The following is a 22,200-nucleotide window of genomic DNA, read 5'->3' on the forward strand; positions in this document are numbered from 1 at the left end:
TTAGCACACATATGCATGCTTTAGTAATAATAGGGAAGGCTCTCCACCCCAAGCTTTTCTGGATACTATTTGAGCCAACACTGAAATACTAAAGGAAGTCCCCCATCATAATATTGGTAACTAGAGAATATTCCAGGACTGTTTCTTTTAACCATGGCCTGGTTTCACAACAGCCTGATTCACACTTAATTTTCACATTCTTTGCCGTAAATCTTGGGTTACTGTCCCCATCACCACCCTTCTGTTATGGCAGGATGGATTCAGGTTGAGCTTTTCCCATTGACTCCACACCATTAATGGCCTTACTTCTGGTGGCCTTTTCCTGAGCCCCAACCCCCAGTCACAACGTGGGTAGCCCCTGCCACTCTTTTCCCTCCTTAATGGCCAGCCCCATACTGTAGCAGTGTCTGGACATCTTTTTTCTCTTCTTAAAATCAGCTTCCTGCAAGCTATTTTCCCTCCGGAAGCTCTCCTTGGAGTCCGTTTACCCAATGTATTTTCTTTTCCCTTTCTGGGAGTGTGTTCTTCGCTGCCAAGCCAACCAGTGAACTCCTACCTCTCTGGAATTTTTTTTTTTTTTCATACAAAGTATAAAAATACGGATTTATACAAAAATTTATACAATTTACGTATGTAATTTATACAAATTGTATATTGTATATAATTGTATATAATTTTTACAGAAATTATATACAATTTATACAAAATACGGATAATACATGCCGAAGCCGTATTTACTTCCATGACTAGCCTTCTGAAAGCACCTTAGCCGGCATTATTTTTGCCTCATGAAGCTTGAGACTGAAAACGTACCTATTTTCTGCAAGAGTCGAAATGTGAGGAAATGAGAGAATTTCAGTGGCTCCTCACCCTCCAGGCCATCCCAGCTCCTGGCCTCCAAATCCATCCCTGGACTTTCCGTACGTCAGATGTGCCAACATGGCCGTCCCCTTGGGGGCCGTTGTGATCTGGGCGCAGACATATTGCCTGTCTAGGACGTAACGGAAGTTGGTTCATTAGCTCCAGTGACAGCTCAGATCCACCTCGGCATCCGTAGACAGGTCTAGACTTCAAAGCAGTTCACCGAAGTAGGAGGGCGTTTAGCTTCCCGTCGGTCTGGGGAAAATCTGTTTAGTGTTGTGATTTTTGTGCCTGGATTTCCCCCCACCCCCCCCCCCCCTTTTTTTTTGTCGTCACAGTAGTGGTATTGTTTCGCCCAGGGTGATACGTGGACTTGGTGCTGTCTGGACCCTTGGGATTATCTCCACAGGGCAGAGGCATACGGCAGAAGTGCCGAGGTGGTTATATGTAAGGGGAACCAGGTGGGTACTGGATTTGGGAACCAGACGCGGAGTTAGTCTGTGGTTTGCGTTGGGGGTGTCCTGGGGGTCAGTATGATTAGATTCTGTAGAGATCAGTGCTCTTCTTCCAGTTTTCAAGGCTTGGGGTTCTGTGGATCACTCCGATTGCAGGGTGTACAGGTGGCATTGACGACGATCGCAGTGTCCGATTCAGATTGGGGATTTAATTCGGGGCTCAGTGATGGCGGGGTGTGCCTGGGTCATCTCATAAGGGTGTCAGTACCAGGTTTCGGGTTCATAAAGAAGCGACAGAAGACCGTACATCCCAGGGCAATAGTTCCAAACCATCTATATTTTATCTTTTGTGTACGTGTGTTTTCTTTTTAAATTCATTGAAGTATAATTGGTTTACAACATTGTGAATTTCTACTGTATAGCAAGGTGATTCAGATATATATACACATTCTCTTTAATATTCTTTTTCATTATGATTTATGACAGGACATTGAATATAGCTCCCTGTGATGTACTGTAGGACCTTGGTTAGCCTAGTTGTTTAGCTTTTAATCGAGAAGTTGACTATAGAAGGAGAGACTGAGCCAGCAATGCCAATCTGTCTTATATTGTCTGTGCGGCTTTTGCACTGCAAAGATAGAGTATATCATGACAGAGACATTTTGGCTTGCAAATTTGAAAATCCGTGTGTACTTTTTGCAGAAAATATTTGTCAACATTTGCACTCACCTCCTAATAACGATATATTGCAACAGCACCATTACTTTGGAGAAGGAAATGGCAACCCGCTCCAGTATTCTTGCCAGGAGAATTCCATGGACAGAGGAGCCTCGCAGGCTACAGTCCCTGGGATGCAAAAAGTAGGACACGACTGAGCAACTAACACACACCGTTACTTACCTCCCTGACATACGTGAAAACTTTGTTCTTTGCTAACAGAATCTTCATTTTGCTTAATTATCTGGAAAGATGCCTTCTGGCAAGGTCATCCATATTCCAATTTATTGGGAAGTCCTGACTGGTCTTAGTCAATCATGTGGTTTGAGTTCCTATTGCTAGTGATTGAGTTAGTACTAAGAAAAGAGCTTACGTATATGGGGCGGTTCTAACCAGCTATGTATGTAGAAATGTGCTTTGGGGTTTCTAGAGAAGCATTTTTTTCTTTTAAAGTAGTAAGGCCTTGGATCTCTTTTCTCATATTGATCATGATATTGTTGAAAAATTTTGGCCCTGTTTTCTAATGTTAACTTATTCTTTCAGGTTTTCTTTATGGTGTTGTAATTATTCATTCCTCATCATTATTATAGTTTTGCCTGTCTTCAACTGTATATATTTTTATACCACATCTTCCTTATCTGTTCATCTATTGATGGACACTTGGGTTGCATCTGTGTCTTGGCTATTGTAAGTAGTTCTGCTATGAACATTGGGATGCCTAAAGCTTTTCAAATTAGAGTTTTCTCCACATCATGCACTTTTTTTTTTAATGTCAGACTCAATATTTGTGAGACTCAGTTATGTTCTTGCACATAGATGTACTCCCCCCCCCACCGTGTAACAGGATTATGCAAATATATAAATATCCACATAGCAAATATTTTGTGGTTTGCATGCCACCGTTCTCTCATGTATAAGTCTTTATTTTTGTTTTATTATCCTTGAAAGATGTAAAAGGTATTCTTAGCATGAAAGCTGAGCAAAGACTGTTGTTTTTCCATAGCATTCTATTGTTTGACTATATGATTTTCCGACTACTTGTGAAATTTGTGTTGCTTGCATTTCGGTTTGTTATGAATAATGTTACTATGGAGATTCATGACAGTGTCCTCCGGTTTAACCCATATTTTTGGAGGGAGGCCCCAGATTTTTGGAGGGATGTATTTCTTAGATGTATTCTTCAGACTGAAGTTGCTTCTGGCTTGGTGAACATGTGGAGATGCAGGGAGAGTGACCCTCCTGTAGGGGGCACTTCTCACCCTTCCACACTTACCCTGTCCTGGGCAGGCACCTCTTCCATCTGCCTGTTCCTGAGTTACATCTTTTTGTAAGTAAATATAATACCTAAAATGTTTCTCTGAGTTCCGGGAGCCGTTCTAGCATATTTTTGTTTGTTTTGTTTTTGGCTGTGCCACACAGCATGTGGGATCTTAGTTTCCTGACCAGGGATGGAACCCACACCCCCTGCAGTAGAAGCACAGAGTCCTAGCCACTGGACCTCCACAAAATTCCCTCCTCTAGCAAATGAATCAACCCAAGGAGGGGTCATTGGACCCTGCGCTCTGTGGCCAGTTGCTTGGAAGCACAGGTGACAGACTGGACTTGTGTTTGCACTTGAAGCAGAGGGTAGAGGCCAGTCTCACAGGATGGAGGCTTTAACTCATGAAATATGACATTATCTCCAGGTACATAGTGGCGGAATTGAGTTGAAGTGTAGGACATCCAGCTGGTGGTGTAGAATTGTTTCCTGATGTGTTAGAAAAAGAACTACGTATCAAATTGGTGTCAGAATCCCACCTTGTTGTGGATGAGTTTCTTGTTATTACACTTCCCTCTTCTGATAGCACCACAAACTGTGTTTTAAGAGAGTTGTTAGTGTTCATTATGACACTGGAGAGTACGTATGACATATAATTTTTGTTTGTTAAATTCTTATGTTAATTAGTACTTTTATACGTTCTTCTGACAACGTAGTCTTAGAGCACTTCAACTTCATTTATATACGATTATTTTGTATTTTAATTTCTTATGTATTTAAAACCTTCTAAGATATTACCACTATTTTTTTATAACAAAGCATTTCTGCTTTGAGCAGTATGGTAGTTTTCAAAATTAAGTGCATGTAGTCACGGGATGTATACAAATTTTTGAGTAGGTCCCTGACCGCACATGGTTTAGAGGATAAGCAGCGCCTATCCCCCCATGTGGTCCCTTCTGTATAACTGAAGTGCCTGCGATTCTCCTGCTCCCGAGGCCTGCTGCTGGGTGAATCTCTTGTCCCTCATCTCATTTGACAGTCATCCCACTTAAAGTTTGTGGAACAAAGGAACACTACCTCCGTCACAGTCAGAAGCTTAGGCTTTTTTGGCCAGAAGCATAAAATATTCTGGGGCTACCAGTAAAGGGACACTCGGCAATGCTGTGGGCATTGGGTTAAGATGAGAACCCAGGATTAGCAATATCCTCTGGGCCCAGAGGAAATGTACCCTCAGCTTGAATTTTCTCTTCCACCCAAGGTCCTGAGTCCCCAGGAGCAAAAGAATCAGTCAAAAGAGGAAGAAGTTATAGGATTTGGTAGCAGCATTTTCTGGGGATATGCTTGGTTGAAGACAAGTTTCAGAACAGAAATTGAGAGCAGATCCACGTGATACATCGACAGTGTTTTCAGAGAACAGAGGAAAATGATCCAAGCCCAGGTGACTTCTGGTTTGTTTTATTCTTTCCTTTGTTCCCCAGTGGGTTTGTAGAAACCTGTAAAAAATCATTTTCGTTATTCTATAAAGTATAAATTTGTATATCTTTTCTTGTTATATATATACACACATATATATGTGAGAATGTAGTGTTTCTAGTTTAACAAGAAGATTTAGTTCTACATACTATCAGATCAGATCAGTCGCTCAGTCGTGTCCGACTCTTTGTGACCCCATGAATCGAAGCACGCCAGGCCTCCCTGTCCATCACCAACTCTCGGAGTTCACTCAGACTCACGTCCATTCAGTCAGTGATGCCATCCAGCCATCTCATCCTCTGTCGTCCCCTTCTCCTCTTGCCCTCAATCCCTCCCAGCATCAGAGTCTTTTCCAATGAGTCAACTCTTCGCATGAGGTGGCCAAAGTACTGGAGTTCCAAGTTCCAATTGGATAAATGAATGGATGACTAACTACACAATTAGAGAATGTTGTATTAGGCATTTGCTTCTTTAATGATACATTAAAATAAAAGCCCTACTGGATACCTCAGTGCAGCCTGTAAAGTGGAAATGAGCAGAACACCTTTAACATTTCTTCCCTATCATCAAGATGACATCATCATTACACACCTCTCTTATTACAGGAAACCCTCACATTTGACGATGTGGCCGTGGGCTTCACGTGGGAGGAGTGGCAGCTCCTGGCCCCTGCTCAGAAGGCCCTGTACAGGGATGTGATGCTGGAGAACTATAGCAACCTGGTGTCTGCCGGTGAGGATGGCTCCCTTGGGTCACTGACCAGGTCCCCAGTCAGTGGCCTTTCCTTTCTCAGCTTCTGAAAGCTCTGGAGCATCTGTGATGCTCAGTGTCCTCTCTGGCCCAAGAGAAGTGGGTGTATTCTCTCTTCTCCTGTGAGAAAAGCCTTGACTCTGTAGGTTGTGAAATTGTTTTGGCCTCACATGTAGCATTCTGCTGTCTTCACAGACCCCAAGGCAAACTCACTGGGCCTAAATAGTCTGTCATTTCCCATGAACAGGTTTTCAAGCAAGCACACCAGAGGTAGTCTCCAAATTGGATCAAGGAGAACCATGGATGATGGATGATGAAACCCACTGTCAAACCCGTTCAGGTGAGTGAGAGACCAGCAGGGGGACAGGCTGTGGAAATGACCTTGTCAGAGAAGAGCCACAGCTGTGAGGGGGTTGGAGGATGGGTGAACAGTTCCTCCCTGCATTTCTCTCCCGGTATCAGAGAACTTTTCTTTGTAGGAGTTTCAGTTCAGTTCAGTCACTCAGTCGTGTCCGACTCTTTGTGACCCCATGGACGGCAGCACGCCAGGCCTCCCTCTCCATCACCAACTCCCGGAGTTCACTCAAACTCATGTCCCTTGAGTCGGTGATGCCATCCAACCATCTCATCCTCTGTCATCCCCTTCTCCTCCCACCTTCAATCTTTCCCAGCATCAGGGTCTTTTTAAATGAGTCAGTTCTTTGCATCAGGTGGCCAAAGTATTGTAGGAGTTTAAAGAAGAATGTATCCCTTTTTAGGAAATATTCTGTGTGTTCTGGGATCTGTTTCTTTATTTTACTGCCATCTTGATTTTTGTTTGCCTAGTGTTCTTTTTCCTACCATTTTCATATCTTTTCCGTCTCCATACTCTCCCACCTCATTTTCTATGAAATTCCCCCTTCCAGGACCTCTCGCCACAGAGAAGACTTTTTCTAAAAATGTTTGTTTTTGGCTGCGCTTTGTCTTCGTTGCTGCATGCTGGCTTTTCTCTACTTGCGGCGAGGGGCGCTACTCCCTAGTTTTGGTGCAGAGGCTTCTCATTGCAGTGGCTTCTCTTGTGGAGCACGGGCTCCAGAGCTCAAGAGCTTCAGTTGTTGCAGTTCCCAGGTGCTAGAGGACAGGCTTGATAGTTGTGGCCCACGGGCTTTGTTGCTCCCCAGCATGTTGGGTTTTCCCGGATCAGGGATCAAACTTGTGTCTCCTGCATTGGCAGGCAGTTTCTTTACCACTGAGCTACCAGTGAAGCCCTCCACAGAGAAAACTTTGAATTCCTCTCTGTCTGCTGCCGTCTACTGCCCCTTCCTGCTCCACTGTTCATATTGATTTCCTTTCTCACAACCATCCCATTGGATGCCGGCCCCAAAGTAGACTGGTCTTCACTGGGCCTTCTCTCCGCCCTGAGGTTTTACTAATGTTTTGCTTTCCCTTTTACTCAGTGATCTCTTGACCTTCCATGTTTTCTTCTTTCTAATAAGCTAACAAATTCCTTTGGCTCACTGGAGAAAACTCCCAAGTTGATACCTCCCCACTGTGATCCAGCACAGACTTGGTTCTGTACAATTTCCTCATCTCAATGGCAGCTCTCCTTAGTTCCTAGTAACTATCTGGTTGTGGATCATCTTCCCTCCCAGGAAACCCTACAAGTTAGCTTCTCCCTTACTCCTGTGCAGCCTCCATCCTGGCTAGTCAGACTTTACCTCCACTGTGGCCCCTTGCAGAGCTCTCCTCTGTAAAGGGCTCAGCTGTTCAGGATGAATTTTTAACTAGAAAATTATTTTAACATCCTGCATTCTTAGTTCCAGCCTCAACTCGATCATAATTCTTGCCTACTTCCAGTTAATTCCTTTGTATATTTACTAGTTCTGAAATTTCTTCTCATTTGTTGTAGACCTTACCATCACATTCACTTCCTGAAAGCTTTAATTTCTTTCCCCTGGTATCCTGATAAAATTAAGTACCAGGTAACCACATTCCCTTTCAGGACAAAAAAATTCTCTTTTCTGTGATCGTTATGACAGATCATCTTATTCACACAGAGATTTTCATCTTCCTAAACCGCCCAGTCTGTTCCATACATGGAATAGCTAGCTTTCTTGATTCCTTCCTCTATGAATTTTTTGATAGTGAAGTGTAAACTGGAACATTACAGCAGTCTGAGCCACTCAGACAGGAAAGAATTCACCTGCAAGGTAGTAGACCCAGGTTCAATCCCTGGGTTGGAAAGAGCCCTGGAGAAGGAAATGGCAACCCACTCCAACCCACTGGGAAGTTCCATGGACAGAGGAGCTTGCTGGGCTGCAGTCCGTGAGATTGCAAAGAGTTGGATACAACTGAGCAACTAACACACACACAAACACAGCAGTTGAAAAAACAGACCTAGAGCTTTTGTTCTAAGAGGATGAGACATGAATTTAATCAAAATTTATAATAAATAATATGTCTAGGTGGTGAAAAGTGCTGTGATGAAATTAAGTTGCCTAATGGACCAGTGTGAGCCAGGGCTCCTCCTTTAGGAAAGGGAGCAGCTCTCTGAGGTGCAGATTGTAACTTAGATGTGCTTGCAGTTGTCTGCTGTATAATTTTCTTTCTTTTTTCCCCTTCTTTTTAAAAATTTTTTGCCGAAAGACATGTGGAATCTTACTCAGATGCTAAAGAATCTGCCTGCAATGCGGGAGACCTGGGTTTGATCCCTGGGTTGGGAAGATGCCCTGGAGAAGGGAATGGCAACCCATTCCAGAATTCTGGCCTAGAGAATTCTATGGTCAGAGGAACCTGGCAGGCTCCAGTCCATGTGGTCGCAAAAGAGTTGAACACAGCTGAGCAACTAACATACCGGGGATTGAACCTAAGCCTCCTGTACTGGAAGCAAAGAGGCTTAATGGCTAAACTGCTAGGGAAGTCCCTGTGTCATTCTCTTCATTGCCCTCATGCCAACAACAACACTGGATCCATAGGGAGGCCTGTCTTCCTCCAAATTGAGCCAGATTTCCTCCACCTCTCTCCCTCTCCATCACTCCTTCCCACCAGTTTTCACAGCCTGTAGCTGTTTTCCTCATGTTCTGTCTCTGCCCCACGAAGTGGTTTTATCCCGCTACAGCATGGGCTCTGTACACCTGTGAATGTGTTTGTGACTCCCCAACACTAGCACCATTCCTGGTCCACCATGGTCAGCAGTCAGGATCTGTGGACTGGATGAGTCCATATCACAATGTGGATAAGGTGCCCTGCAACCTCTGGGCTCCTTCTCACAGAACATTCTTGTATTTTACAGTCTCTGCATGTCTGCAAGGCTATTGTTTAGAAGGTATTCAAATCTGTACTTTTTCATTGTGAATTATCCAGCCCTGTGTTTTACACTAACTACTTTTTCCTTTTGACTGGTATGTGGCACTGTTCCAGTGTGCAGGGAACATTAAACATAGAATTTTATTTACACTTATAAAAACATCTCCATAAAGATTCCTCACATCAAGGTATTTTTAGGAAATTCATTTTTCTTCTCTTTCCTAGAAGTCTGGAAATTTGATGACCACCTGCTGGAGTACTTACAAAATGAGAGCATGGAGAAGAGACTAGAACAATGGCATGAACAGAACCCACTAGAAAATGCTGTTCATCAGAGCATAACTCATTTTCTGCTCAGGCAGCATCATGATGTGTTTGACTTACATGATAAATGTATGAAGTCAAATTTAACTTTACTTTCTCAAAACCTCAGCTATGAAATAAAGAGCTCCAATGAGCTTATTGGAGATGAGAAATCCTGTCGCCATGCTGACAGTGAACAGTTTCATCCTGAAATTAAATTCCCCCAAAGCCAAAAACTCATCAGCTCCAAATCCCCACTCAATGAGCATCAGAAAACTAAAAAAACAGAGAAGCCTCATGTATGTGGTGAATGTGGGAAAGCTTTCATCAAAAAGTCTTGGCTCACTGATCATCAGATAATTCACACAGGAGAGAAGCCCCATCGATGTAATCTTTGTGACAAAGCATTCTCTAGAAAATTCATGCTCACTGAACATCAGAGAACACACACAGGAGAGAAACCTTACCAGTGCACTGATTGTGGCAAAGCCTTCCTCAAGAAATCACGGCTCAATATACATCAGAAAACCCACACCGGAGAGAAACGGTATATCTGCAGTGACTGTGGAAAGGGCTTCATCCAGAAGGGAAATCTCATTGTCCATCAGCGAATTCACACAGGTGAGAAACCTTACACATGCAATGAATGTGGAAAAGGCTTCATCCAGAAGACCTGCCTCATTGCCCATCAGAGATTTCACACGGGAAAGACTCCTTTTGTGTGTAGTGAGTGTGGAAAATCCTGTTCCCAGAAGTCAGGTCTCATTAAACATCAAAGAATTCACACAGGAGAGAAACCCTTTGAATGCAGTGACTGTGGGAAAGCCTTCACTACAAAGCAAAAGCTCATTGTCCATCAAAGGACTCACACGGGAGAGAGACCTTATACCTGCAATGAGTGTGGGAAAGCTTTTGCCTACATGTCTTGCCTTGGTAAACATAAGAAAATACACACAAGAGAGAAACCTGGAGATGCAATCAAGGGGGAGAATCCTGCCTCACAGACAAGTGATGCCATGCGGGAGAAGAGCCTTGTTAACCTGGTGGCTGTGCAGGTGCCTTCCATGGCCCTTCAGCCGTCAGTCAACATCAGTGGACTCCTAGCAAATAGGAACGTCCTCATAACGGGACCACCCGTGGGCAGGTGTGCACCCGCAGGAGATGACAGAGGGTCTGCAGAAGACAGAACCCTTAAGAACGCAGTGAGCATGGTTGTGCCTTCGGTGGTCAATTATGTTTTATTTTGTGTCACAGAAAACCCCTAGGAAAAAAACTCAAGACATACTATGTGTAAAAGTTAGAAATCATTGAGCAAAAATTTCTAGGTCAAATGGTGGCTGAAAAGTTTATACTGAGAGAAACTGTATAAATGCTGAGACCAGGAACCCATGATATACTCATCCAGTTAAATATATGCGTTGATACTGAGGCATAATCTGATGTTAATCCAAACACAAACACATCAATTGTTCTGTTGTGTCAGTTGAATGAAGGAAGGAAGCCTGAGTCCAACTAAGTGGAAGAAATAAGTAGGTGAAGTTTTTAAGCATACAATTTGTATGTGGAAGGTTCCTGTGAACAAACAGGGCTAATACTGGTTTGGTGGGCTATGGGCTATGTATATGTGTGTGTGTATATATATATCAGTTCTGTTTCTCCAGGGCAAGGTGAAGGATTGACTGAAAACTGGGATGTCTACCTTAAACTCTAAGAAATTTTATATTATGCAGAGGGATTTAGATCGAGCCAGTTTGCTTGAGTCTTAGATTGAGTCATTTTATTCATTTATTGAGTATTTGTTGAGTACTTCCCTTTTTATTGGGTCCCGTCCTAGTAGCTGAGGATACAGTGGTGATTAAGCCCATGAAAAAACCCGTGGTCTCCTAGAGAGAGCTTTGAGGTAACTATTATTTTTAAGTAGTACATCAGCTAATCTGTTAATAGTAAGAGGATGTAAATACATACACTAAACGAAATAGATATTTTCATAGTTCCTTCCAGTTAACATAATAGAAGACCATCACTTGCATAGCATATAGAAACAGAAATTCATTTCTCACAGTTCTGGAAGCTACAAAGTCCCAGATTAAGGGGCCTACAGATTTAGTATCTCCCATCCAAGTACTAAGCAGGCCTGATCCTCTGAGCTTTTCAGCTCAAATGAGATCAGCACATTCAGGGTATTACAGCTATAGACAGACTTGGTATCTAATGAGGGCTCCTGGTTCATAGAAGATGGTCATCCCATTGTATCCTCATGTTGGGGAAAGGGCAAAGCGGGGGTGGGTTCTCTTCTATAAAGGCACTATTCCCAATCATGAGGGCTCCACTCTTTGGACCCAGTTGCCTCTTAAATGCCCACTTCTTAATACCATTCTATTTTGTTTTTAATATTTTAATTTTATTGGAATATGGTTGATTTACAATGCTGTGTTAGTTTCAAGTGTACAGCAAAGGATTCAGTTATACATATACATGATTCCCTGGTGGCTCAGACAGTAAAAAATCTACTGCTATGCAGGAGGCCCAGGTTCAATCCCTGAATCGGGAATTTCCCTTGGAGGAGAGCAGCAACCCACTCTAGTATTCTTGCCTGGAGTATCCCATGGACAGAGGAGCCTGGTGGGCTACAGTACAGTCCACCGGGGTGGCACAGACTCAGACACAACTGAAGCGAGATAGCACACATGCATGGATGCTTTGGTAATAATGAGGGAGGTTCCCCATCCCAAGCTTTTCTGGATATAATTTGAACTAAGACTTAAGTACTAACGGGAGTTAGTACTTAATATAGGTAACTAGAGAATATTCCAGGACTGTTTCTAGTGATTGTATTTGACAGCCTTCCTGCCTCAGATTCTCTGAGAAACTTAATGCAAATATCCTAGCCATGTCCCCCAGCTCTGAAACCAGAACCTTTGGGGCTACAATTGAGGACCCCTCATTTTTAACAACGGCCTGAGGCATACTTAATTTTGATGTTCTTTGCCCTAAATTTTGGGTTACTGTCCCCATCACCACGCTCACATTATGGTGGGATGGATTCAAGTCGAGCTTTTTCCATCGACTCCACACCATTAATGGCCTCACTTCTGGCGGCCTTTTCCCCAGCCCCCACCCCCAGTCACAACTTGGGTAGTCCCTGCTGCTCTTTGCCCTGTTAATGGCCAGCCCCATACTGTACAGCTCCTGGAAATTGTTTTCTGTTCTAAAAAAACAGCTTCCTGCAAACTATTTCCCTCCGTGGTGTCCGTTTACCAGATGTATTGTTTTCCCTTTCTGGGAGTGCATCTCCGCTGCCAATTGGACGATTGAACTCTTACCTTTCTGTTTGGATTTTTTTTTTTTTTTTTTAAATACAAAGTGGATAATACACACCGTGGCCTTTTACTTCCCTCCCTAGCAGGCTTGAAAGCACCTTAGTCTGCATCAGTTTTGTCTTGGGAAGCCTGAGACTGAAAATGTACCTATTTTCTGCAAGAATCGAAGTGCCAGGAAATGAGAGAAGTTCAGTGGCTTCTCCCCCTCCAGGCATCCCCAGCTTCTGGGGCACAAACGCGTCCCTTGGTATTCTGTACGTCAGGTGTGCCAACATGGCTGCTCCCAAGGGGCCGCGGTGAGCTGGGCGCAGACATATTGCTTCTCTAGGACGTACCGGAAGTCGGGGCCTCAGCTCCTACACGCCCCAGATCCACCTCGGCTTCCGTAGACAGTTCTGGAGGTCAAAGCAGTTCGCGGAAGCACGACGCTGTTTAGGCGGATGGTCAGTCTGAGGAATATCAGGTTAGCATGCAATTTTTGTCACTGGAATTTGTTGTTGTTGTTACAGTGGTGGTATTTTTTCTTCCAGGGTGATAGAGGACTTCGTGCCGTCTGGACCCATGAGATTATTGCCAGAGGGCAGAGGGGGAGGGTAGAAATGCCGAGGTGGTTATATTTAAGGGGAACCAGGTGGGTACCGGATTTGTGGAGAACCAGAAGTGGAGTTTGTCTGTGGTTTGGATTGGGAGCGTGTCCTGTGAATCAGTGTAATTAGATTGTGTAGAGATCAATACTCTTCCAGTTGTCAGACCTTGGGGTTTTGTAGATTACTTGGCTTGCAAGGTGTACATGTGTTGAAGAAACCAGTAATGGAGAAACCAAGCACCGCACTCTGAGTTGGAGAACTCAGGTTTACTAAGCAGGTGGGCCCAGAGGAGTTAACACTTCCAAGCTCTGAGCCATAAACAAGGGGTTTATAGAGTTTTTATAGACAGACTATAGTAGGCAACATTAGCTGCTAATGCTAAGCTGCTAAGTCACTTCAGCTGCTAATAGGGTGGTTTAAACTAAGGGGTTTCGCGCGCGCGGGAACAGCGGTCAAGACGGGGAGGGGGATGCCTGACCTTTACAGGGACAGGCATGATTAAGCAGGATTGCAGGGGCCGGGCAATTGCAAAGAGCTGGACAAGGGTAAGTGAGATAAGCTCCAGTTCCTAGTATTGTAAATCCCCACTTCCTGAGACTACGTGACCTGTGATCCAAACTTTGCAAGGAGCAAGCAGAGGCAGAACAAGCAGGAGGTTATGTAAAATTTTAACTTTTCCTCTTCGGTGACTACGATCGCAGTATTGGATTCAGGTTAGGGATTTAATTCGGGGCTCAGTGGTGGGCGGGGACTGGGTCATCACATGAGGGTGTCTGGCCCAGGTTTTGGGTTAATAAGGAAGTGTGTAGTGTAGTCAGTATCCGGTACAGAGAGATGTGTGATGGTTGAAGAGTTGGACGCCAAGGATGGTTGTGTTGGTAGTTGAGTTGAGGTTCCAGTTTCTGCTGGTGCGACAGAAGACTGTACATCCCAGGGCAGTAGTTCCAAACCATCTGTATTTTAGCTTTTTTTGTGTGTGTTTTTCTTTTTAAATTTGCTGAAGTATAGTTGATTTACAATGATAGGTTAATTTCTACTGTACAGCAAGGTGATTCAGTTACACACATATATATACATTCTCCTTGATATTAATTTCCATTATGATTTATGACAGGACATTGAATATAGTTCCTTGTGCTGTACTGTAGGACCTGGTTTAGCTTTTAATCGAGGAGTTGACTACAGGACGAGAGGCTGAACCAGCAAAGCCAATCTGTTTTTGTACCGCCTGTGCTGCTTTCACATAGCAAAGGCAGAATATAGTCGTGACAGATATTCTGGACTGCAAATTTGAAAATCTGTCTGGTCTTTTTTGCAGAAAATATTTGTCAACACCTGCACTCACCTCCTAATATCGGTATATTGCAACAGCACCATTACTTACCTCCCTGACATACGTGAACGTTAGCATACATTATTTGGTAACAGAATCTTCTTTTTGTTTAATCATCTGGCAAGGTGACCTTTGGCAAGGCCACCCATATCCCAGTTTACTAGGAAGTCCTGGCTGGTCTTAGTCAATCGTGTATTTCAAGTTCCCATTGCCAGTGATTGAGTTAGTACTAAGAAATGAGCTTGGGCATTTCTAACCAGCTATGTATGTAGATGTCCTTTGGGGTTTCTAGGGGAGCATTTTTTCTTTCAAATAAGTATCATTTCATGTTGATAATGATATTGCTGAAAAATATCGGCCCAATTTTCTAATGTTAACTTATTCTTCCGCATTTTTCTTTATGGTGTTATAATTATTTATTCCTCATTATAGTTTATTTAGTTTTTTCTGTTTTCAACTGTGTATATTTATACAGCACATCTTCTTTATCTGTTCATCTCTTGAAGGACACTTGGGTTGCATCTGTGTCTTGGCTATTATATTTTAGTTCTGCTGTGAACATTGGGATGCCTGTATCTTTTCAAATTAGAGTTTTCTCCACATCATGCTTTTTTTTTTTTTTTTTAAATGTCAGGGTCAATATTTGTGAGAATCATTCATGTTTTTGCACATAGGTATACTTTTTTTCCCCCCTGTGTAACAGGGTCAGGCAAATATTAAATATCCACATAGTAAATATTTTGGGGTTTCCATGCCACCATTCTCTCACATATACTTCTTTATTTTTGTTTTATAGCCCTTGAGAAATGTAAAAGGCATTTTTAGCTTGAAGCTGAGCAAAGACTGTACTTTTCCAATATTATTCTGTTGTTTGAATATATGATTTTCCGACTATTTATGAAATGTGTGTTGTTTACATTTTGGTTTATTATGAATAATGTTACTATGGAAATTCATGACAGTGTTCTCTTGTTCAACCCAGATTTTTGGAGGGATGTTATTTCTTAGATGTGTTCCTCAGAGTGAAGTTGCTTCTGGCTTGAACATGTGGAGATGCAGGAAGAGTGACCCTCCTGTAGGGGGCACGCCTCACCCTTCCACACATACCCTGTCTTGGGAACCTCTTCCATCTACCTGTTCCTCAGTTATAAAGTTATTTATGTTTTTTTTTAAAATAAATATAGAACCTAAAATATATATCTGAGTTTTATGAGGTGTTCTAGCATCTAGGTTCTGTTATTTCCCTCTTCTGATAGCGCCACAGTCTATGTGCTTTAAGAGAATTGTTAGTGTGCATTATGACACTGAAGAGTATGTACCACATATAATTTTTGTTTGTCAAATTCTTGTTAATTTGTACTTTTGTGCTTTCTTCTGGACAATATAGTAGTTTTAGAGCACTTCAAATTTAATTATGTATGATTATTTTGTATTTTAATTTTTATGTATTTGAAACCTCCTAAGATATTACCATTATTGCTTATAAGAAAGCGTTTCTGGTTTGACCAGTGCATTGGTTTTCAAAATGAGTGCACGTGCTCACGGGGCATATAAGAACATTTGACGAGGTCCCTGAGTACACATGGTTTAAAGGAAACAGTGCTCAGGACCTCTCCTGCCATGTGGTCCCTTTTGTATACAGAGCCACTTGTGATTCTCATGCCCCTGAGGCCTGCTGCTGTGATGGATCTCGATTCCCTCATCTCCTTTGACTGTCACACCACTTCAAGTTCACAGAATAAAAGAATATATCACCAGCACAGTGAGAAGCTTAGACTTCTTGGCCAGAGGAATAAACTCTTCTGGGCCAGCAAACGAAGGGACACTTAGCAATGCTGTGGGTCTTGGGCTAAGATGAGCACCCAGGAGCAGCGATAGCATCCGAGCCCAGAGAAAATGTACCCTCAGCTTGAATTTTCTCCTCCACCCAAGGTCCTGAGTCCCCAGGAGTGAAATAATCAGTTGAAGGAGGAAGAAGTTACAGATTTGGTGGCAGCATTTTCTTGGGATATGCTTGGTTGAAGACAAGTTTCAGAACAGAAATTGAGAGCAGATCCACGAGACACATCAACGGTACCAGGTGTTTTCAGAGAACAGAAGAAAATGATCCAGGCCCAGGTGACTTTTGATTTGTTTTATTCTTTCCTTTGTTCCCTAATGGATTTTTAGAGGCCTGTAAAAAATCACTTTCATTATTCCATAAAGTATAAATTTGTGTATCTTCTCATGTCATATATATATGTGTGTGTATATACATACACATATATTAGAGAATATTGTATTCAGCATTTGCTTCTTTAATGATACATTAAAATAAAAACCCTACTGGATATTTCAGTGCAGCCTGTAAAGTGGAAATGAGCAGAACACCCTTAACATTTCTTCCATATCATCAAGATGACATCATCATCACACACCTCTCTTCTTACAGGAAACCCTCACATTTGACGATGTGGCCGTGGACTTCACGTGGGAGGAGTGGCAGCTCCTGGCCCCTGCTCAGAAGGCCCTGTACAGGGATGTGATGCTGGAGAACTATAGCAACCTGGTGTCTGCCGGTGAGGATGGCTCCCTTGGGTCACTGACCAGGTCCCCAGTCAGTGGCCTTTCCTTTCCAGCTTCTGAGAACTCTGGAGCATCTGTGATGCTCGGTGTCCTATCTGGCCCAAGAGAAGTGGGTGTATTCTCTCTTCTCCTGTGAGAAAAGCCTTGACTCTGTAGGTTGTGAAATTGTTTTGGCCTCACATGTAGCATTCTGCCGTGTTCACAGACCCCAGGGCAAACTCACTGGGCCTAAATAGTCTGTCATTTCCCATGAACAGGTTTTCAAGCAAGCACACCAGAGGTACTCTCCAAATTGGATCAAGGAGAACCATGGATGATGGATGATGAAATCCACTGTCGAACCCATTCAGGTGAGTGAGAGACCAGCAGGGTGACAGGCCGTGGAAATGACAGTCAGAGAAGAGCCACAGCTGCGAGGGGATTGGAGGCTCTGTCCATCTGTCTCCTGATGTTATGCTCCCCCAGGCAAGATACTGGATGGAGTTAGCCATTCACTTCTCCAGGGTTCTCCCCAACCCAAGGATTGAACCTGCGTCACTTATATCTTCTGAATTGGCAGGTGGATTCTTTAATGCTAAAGCCACCTGGGAAGCCCTAACTTTTGCCTACTTCCAGTTAATTCCTTTGTGTATGTACTAGTTTTGAACTTTCTTCTCATTTGTTGTAGACCTTAACATTGTATTCCTGAAGGCTTTCATTTCTTTCCCCTCATATCCTGATAACATTAAGTCCCAGGTAACCATGTTCCCTGTTATGACATAAAAATTCTCCTTTCTGTGATCATCATGACATATCGTCTTATTCCCAGAGATTTCTGTCTTATTCCTAAACCTCCCAGTCTGTTTCATATGTGGGACTGCTTCCTTGATTCCTTCCTCTATGAATTTTTTTGATAATCTATTGTAAACTGGGATGTTATAGCAGCTGAGAAAACTAATAGCCTGAGAGCTTTCATTCTAAGAGGATGAGACATAAGTTTAATCAAAATCTAAAATAAATAATATGACCAGGGGGTGAAAACAGCTGTGATGGAATTAAATTGTGTCATGGACCACTGTGAGCTGGGGCTCCTCTTTTAGGAAAGGGAGCAGCTTTCTGGGATGTAGGATGTAACTTAGATGTGGTTGCAGTTCTCTGCTGTGTCATTTTCTGTTTTTTTTTTTTCCTTAAAATTTTTTTTTTGGCCATATGACATATGGGATCTTACTCAGATGGTAAGGAATCTGCTTGTGATGCTGGAATGATCCCCTGGAGACGGAAATGGCTACCTACTCCTGTATTCTTGCCTGGAGAATTCTATGGACAGAGAAACCTGGTGGGCTACAGTCCACGGGGTCGCAAAGAGTCATGGACATGACTGAGCAACTCACACACGGTGGATTGAACCCGAGCCCCCTGTACTGGAGGCGCAGTGTCTTAACTGCTAAACCACCAGGGAAGTCGCTGTATCATTTTCTTCATTCCCCCTTCCAGCAACCCCAGTGCTGGATCCACAGGGAGGCCTATCTTCCTCCAAATTGAGCCTGGATTTCCTCCACCCCTCTCCCTCTTCATTGCTCCTTCCCACCAGTTTTCACAACTTACAGCTGTCTTCTTCGTGTCCTGTCTCTGCCCTGTGAAGTGGTTTGACCCCACTACAGCATAGGCTCTGTGCACCTGAGGAGTACGTTTGTGACTCCCCAACACTAGCACCATTCCTGGTCCACTGTGGACATCAGTCAAGACCTGTGGACTGAATGAGTCCATCTGTCACAATGTAGATGAGGTGGCCCTGCAGCCTGCAGTCTCCTGCTCACAGGAGATTGCTTGTACAGTATTTAGACAGTTATCAAATCTGTCTTTATTCATTATGACTCTTTTTCCCCCCCAGCATATGAAGAATATTAAACACAGAGCTTTATTTACACTCATACTGTAGGCTCATCACTAAAAAGACATCTCACATCGAAGTATTGTAAAAAATACCTCTATTCTGGGACTCCCCTGGTGGTCCATGGGTTGGGACTGTGCACTTCCGCTGCAGAGGTGCAGGTTTGATCTCTGGTTGGGGAACTAAGATCCCACGTGTGTATTAGTTGCTCAGTCCTGACTGACTCTTGGCGACCCCATGGACTGCAGCCTGCCAGGCCTCTCTGTCCATGGGATTCTCCTGGCAAGAATACTGGAGTTAGCTGCCATTTGCTTTTCCAGATATTCCCAACCCGGGGATCACACTGGCGTCTCCTGCATTGCAGGCAAGTTCTCTACCACTGAGCCATCAGGGAAGCCCCAAGATCTCACATGCCACAAGGAAAAAAAAAAACACCTTTTATTCCAGATCTAAAAGATAGAGGAATTCATTCTTCTTTTCTTTCCTAGAAGTCTGGAAAGTTGATGGCCACCTGCTGGAACACTTACAAAAGAAGAGAGTTGAGAAAAGACTAGAACAATGGCTTGAACAGAACCCACTGGACAATTCTGGTCATCAGAGCAGAGCTCTGTTCAGGCACAATCATGATGTGTTTGACTTACATGGAAGAAGCGTGACATCAAATTCAAGTTTACTCTCCGAGAGTCTGAACTGTGAAATAAAGAGAGCTGCTGAGCCTCCTGCAGATGGGAAATCCTGCCCCTATGCTGACAGGGAACCATTTCATCCTGAACTCCTCAGCACTAAGTCCCAACTCATGGAGCATCAGCACACTAAACAAATGAAGAAGTCTCATGTGTGCAGTGAATGTGGGAAAGCATTCGTCAAGAAGTCTTGGCTCGCTGATCATCAGAATCTTCACACAGGAGAGAAGCCCCATCGATGTAACCTCTGTGGGAAAGCCTTCTTCAGAAAGTTCCAGCTCACTGAGCACCAGAGGATGCACATGGGGGACAAACCTTACGAGTGCACCGACTGTGGCAAAACCTTCCTCAAGAAATCAGGGCTCAATGTGCACCAGAGAACCCACACGGGAGAGAAACCATTTATTTGCAGTGAGTGTGGCAAGGGCTTCATCCAGAAGGGAAACCTCGTGGTCCATCTGCGGATCCACACAGGCGAGAAACCTTACACGTGCACCGAGTGTGGGAAAGGCTTCACCCAGAAGACGTGTCTCATGGCACACCAGCGGATTCACACTGGCACGAGTCCCTTTGTGTGTGGCGAGTGTGGGAAGACGCTTTCCCAGAAAATGGGTCTCATCAAGCACCAGAGGACTCACACGGGAGAGAAGCCCTTTGAATGCAGCCACTGTGGGAAGGGCTTTATTGAGAAGCCACAGCTCGTGATACACCAGAGGATCCACACGGGGGAGAAACCCTACAGATGCAGCAAGTGTGGGAAATCATTCAGAGGGAAGTCAGTCCTCAATAAACACCTGAAAACTCACTCAGTCAAGAAACTCCCTCCCTCAGTGAAGTCCCCCCAGAGCAGTGTCGTTCTCCAGGAGAAAAACCTGAACACAGTGACAATGCACCTGCCTCCTCTGGCCCCTCAGTTGCCAGTCGGCATCAGTGGGCTCCTGGCTAACAGGAGCACGGTCTTAGTGGGACAGCCTGTGACCCGATGGTTACCCACTGGAGACAACAGGGGCCTGGCCCAGGAGAGGACCCTTATGAACTCAGTGAATGTGGTCGTGCCTTCAGTGGTCAATTACATTTTATTTTATGTCACCGGAAACTAGTAGGAAAAAACAAAACACATTGAGGAAAAGGGTTGAGCAAAAATTTCTAGCTCAGACGGTGGCTGAAAGTATACACCGTAAGAAATTGTATGAGTGTGGAGACTGGACGGGCATAATGTTCTCATCCAGTTAAATATATGCATTGGTACAGAGGAATAATCTCATGTTAACCCAACAGATACACTTCAGTTGTTCTACTGTGCTGAATAAATGAAGGAAGGTAAGGTAAGGTGTGCGTTGTTAGCCATGTCTGACTCTTTGTGACCCCATAGACTGTAGCCCCCCAGGTTCCTCTGTCCATGGGATTTCCCAGGCAAGAATACTGGAGTGGGTTGCCATTTCCTTCTCCAGGGGATCTTACTGACCCAGGAATCGAACCCACGTCTCCTGTGTTTTCTACATTGCAGGCGTATTCTTTATCTGCTGAACCATTAGGAAAGCAAATGAAGGAAGCCTGAATTCAACTAAATGGAAGAAATGAGGTGAATTTTTAAGCATATAATGTGTATGTGGAAAAAGCACAAAAGGGCTAATACTGAGTTGGTGGCATATGGGGTGTGTTGGTATCAATTCAGTTACCCCCAGCCAAGGTGAAGTGTGAATTCAAAACCAGGATGTCGTCCTTTAAACCTGGTAAAGTTGATTTTGCCAAGGGAGACTTGGCAAGCAACAGCCTTAGGTTGAGTCAGTCTGTTCATTACAGAGTATTTGGCAAATACTTCCTTGATACCTGGTTCAATCCTAGAAGCTGAGGAGATTGTGGTGATCAAAACAAAGAAAACCCATGGTCTCCTGGAGATACCATTGAGGTGGTAGGATTATCTTCAAGTGTCTATCTCAGTGTATCTCTACACTCAAGTTAATTTAGCGAGAGGTTGTAAGTGTTTCTAATAAATGTAATAGACGTGGAGTAATTGGCTCAAGGGAAAAAGAAAATTTACTGTTGAAGGAGCACCTCATTTGGGGGATTGGGGAAGGACTTAATGGTATTTAAGCACCATAGAACACAAGTAGATTTTTTTTAAATTTATTTTCTTGACATACAATGTTGTGTTCATTTTTGCTGTATGGTAAAGTGATTCAGGTATACAAATATATACATTCTTTTTCATATTCTTATCCATTATGGTTTAATCCCAGGATAATATAGAGCCCTGTCCTATACAGGAGGACCATTGTTTCAAATAAATTATTTTTGAAATGCTTATTTCTTACCTCTACCAAGGAGATAATAAATTCCTTAATTTTAGTGAATTTCCTTAAATTTCAATGTTTAAAAAAATGGAAGACCAGTAAGATGAAAAAAACCAGTTTCTCAGTTGCAGTGGCAGCATTTCAAGTGCTTAACAGTCATGTGACTCCTGGCACTAGATCAAACTGGACAGCACAGACAGCAAAATGGTCAGAGCGGGGTGGGCTGCTCCATCATCATTTCCTCCTACCGGAGAGTAGAGTGCTGATGTTCATGATTTTCTGTTTCCCAGCAGAGAGGGTGGAAAAAACACTCAAAACCCTTATCATATATAGATTTGGAATGTGAATGAATAAACTGATGGGCTAATCAAAATGCATTCTATCACTGGAGGGAAAGATGGTTCTAAGGAGCAGACTGTCTGAAGTGTCAGAGAGACTTAACTGAT

At 43.4% G+C, this 22,200-nt stretch overlaps 2 protein-coding genes across 3 annotated transcripts in view; both read left to right on the forward strand.

Annotated features, from left to right (window-relative positions):
• The window catches only part of LOC132342720 (zinc finger protein 350), a 26,025-nt gene extending 15,401 nt beyond the window's left edge, over positions 1-10,624 (forward strand). Inside the window, exons 1-5 of one of the 2 annotated variants that reach the window (XM_059877140.1) lie at positions 870-1,322; positions 4,550-4,729; positions 5,370-5,496; positions 5,762-5,854; positions 9,025-10,624. In XM_059877140.1, coding sequence (XP_059733123.1) covers positions 4,715-4,729; positions 5,370-5,496; positions 5,762-5,854; positions 9,025-10,367 — 1,578 coding nt within the window. In that variant the 5' untranslated portion in view covers positions 870-1,322; positions 4,550-4,714 and the 3' untranslated portion in view covers positions 10,368-10,624. Of the gene's footprint in view, positions 1-869; positions 1,323-4,549; positions 4,730-5,369; positions 5,497-5,761; positions 5,855-9,024 lie in introns of those variants that run through there. The other variant, XM_059877141.1, reaches the window with a different exon arrangement.
• A 2,189-nt stretch (positions 10,625-12,813) lies between these two features.
• On the forward strand, positions 12,814-20,789 carry ZNF350 (zinc finger protein 350). Its single transcript, NM_001075708.2, has 5 exons — positions 12,814-12,885; positions 16,275-16,460; positions 16,774-16,900; positions 17,165-17,257; positions 19,266-20,789. Exons 2-5 carry the CDS (start codon positions 16,446-16,448, stop codon positions 20,558-20,560), a joined length of 1,530 nt encoding a protein of 509 aa, NP_001069176.1. The 5' UTR covers positions 12,814-12,885; positions 16,275-16,445; the 3' UTR covers positions 20,561-20,789.
• The last annotated feature ends 1,411 nt before the right edge of the window (positions 20,790-22,200 follow it).

This window comes from Bos taurus, chromosome 18 (assembly GCF_002263795.3).
Source record: "Bos taurus isolate L1 Dominette 01449 registration number 42190680 breed Hereford chromosome 18, ARS-UCD2.0, whole genome shotgun sequence".
Lineage (NCBI taxonomy): Eukaryota > Metazoa > Chordata > Mammalia > Artiodactyla > Bovidae > Bos > Bos taurus.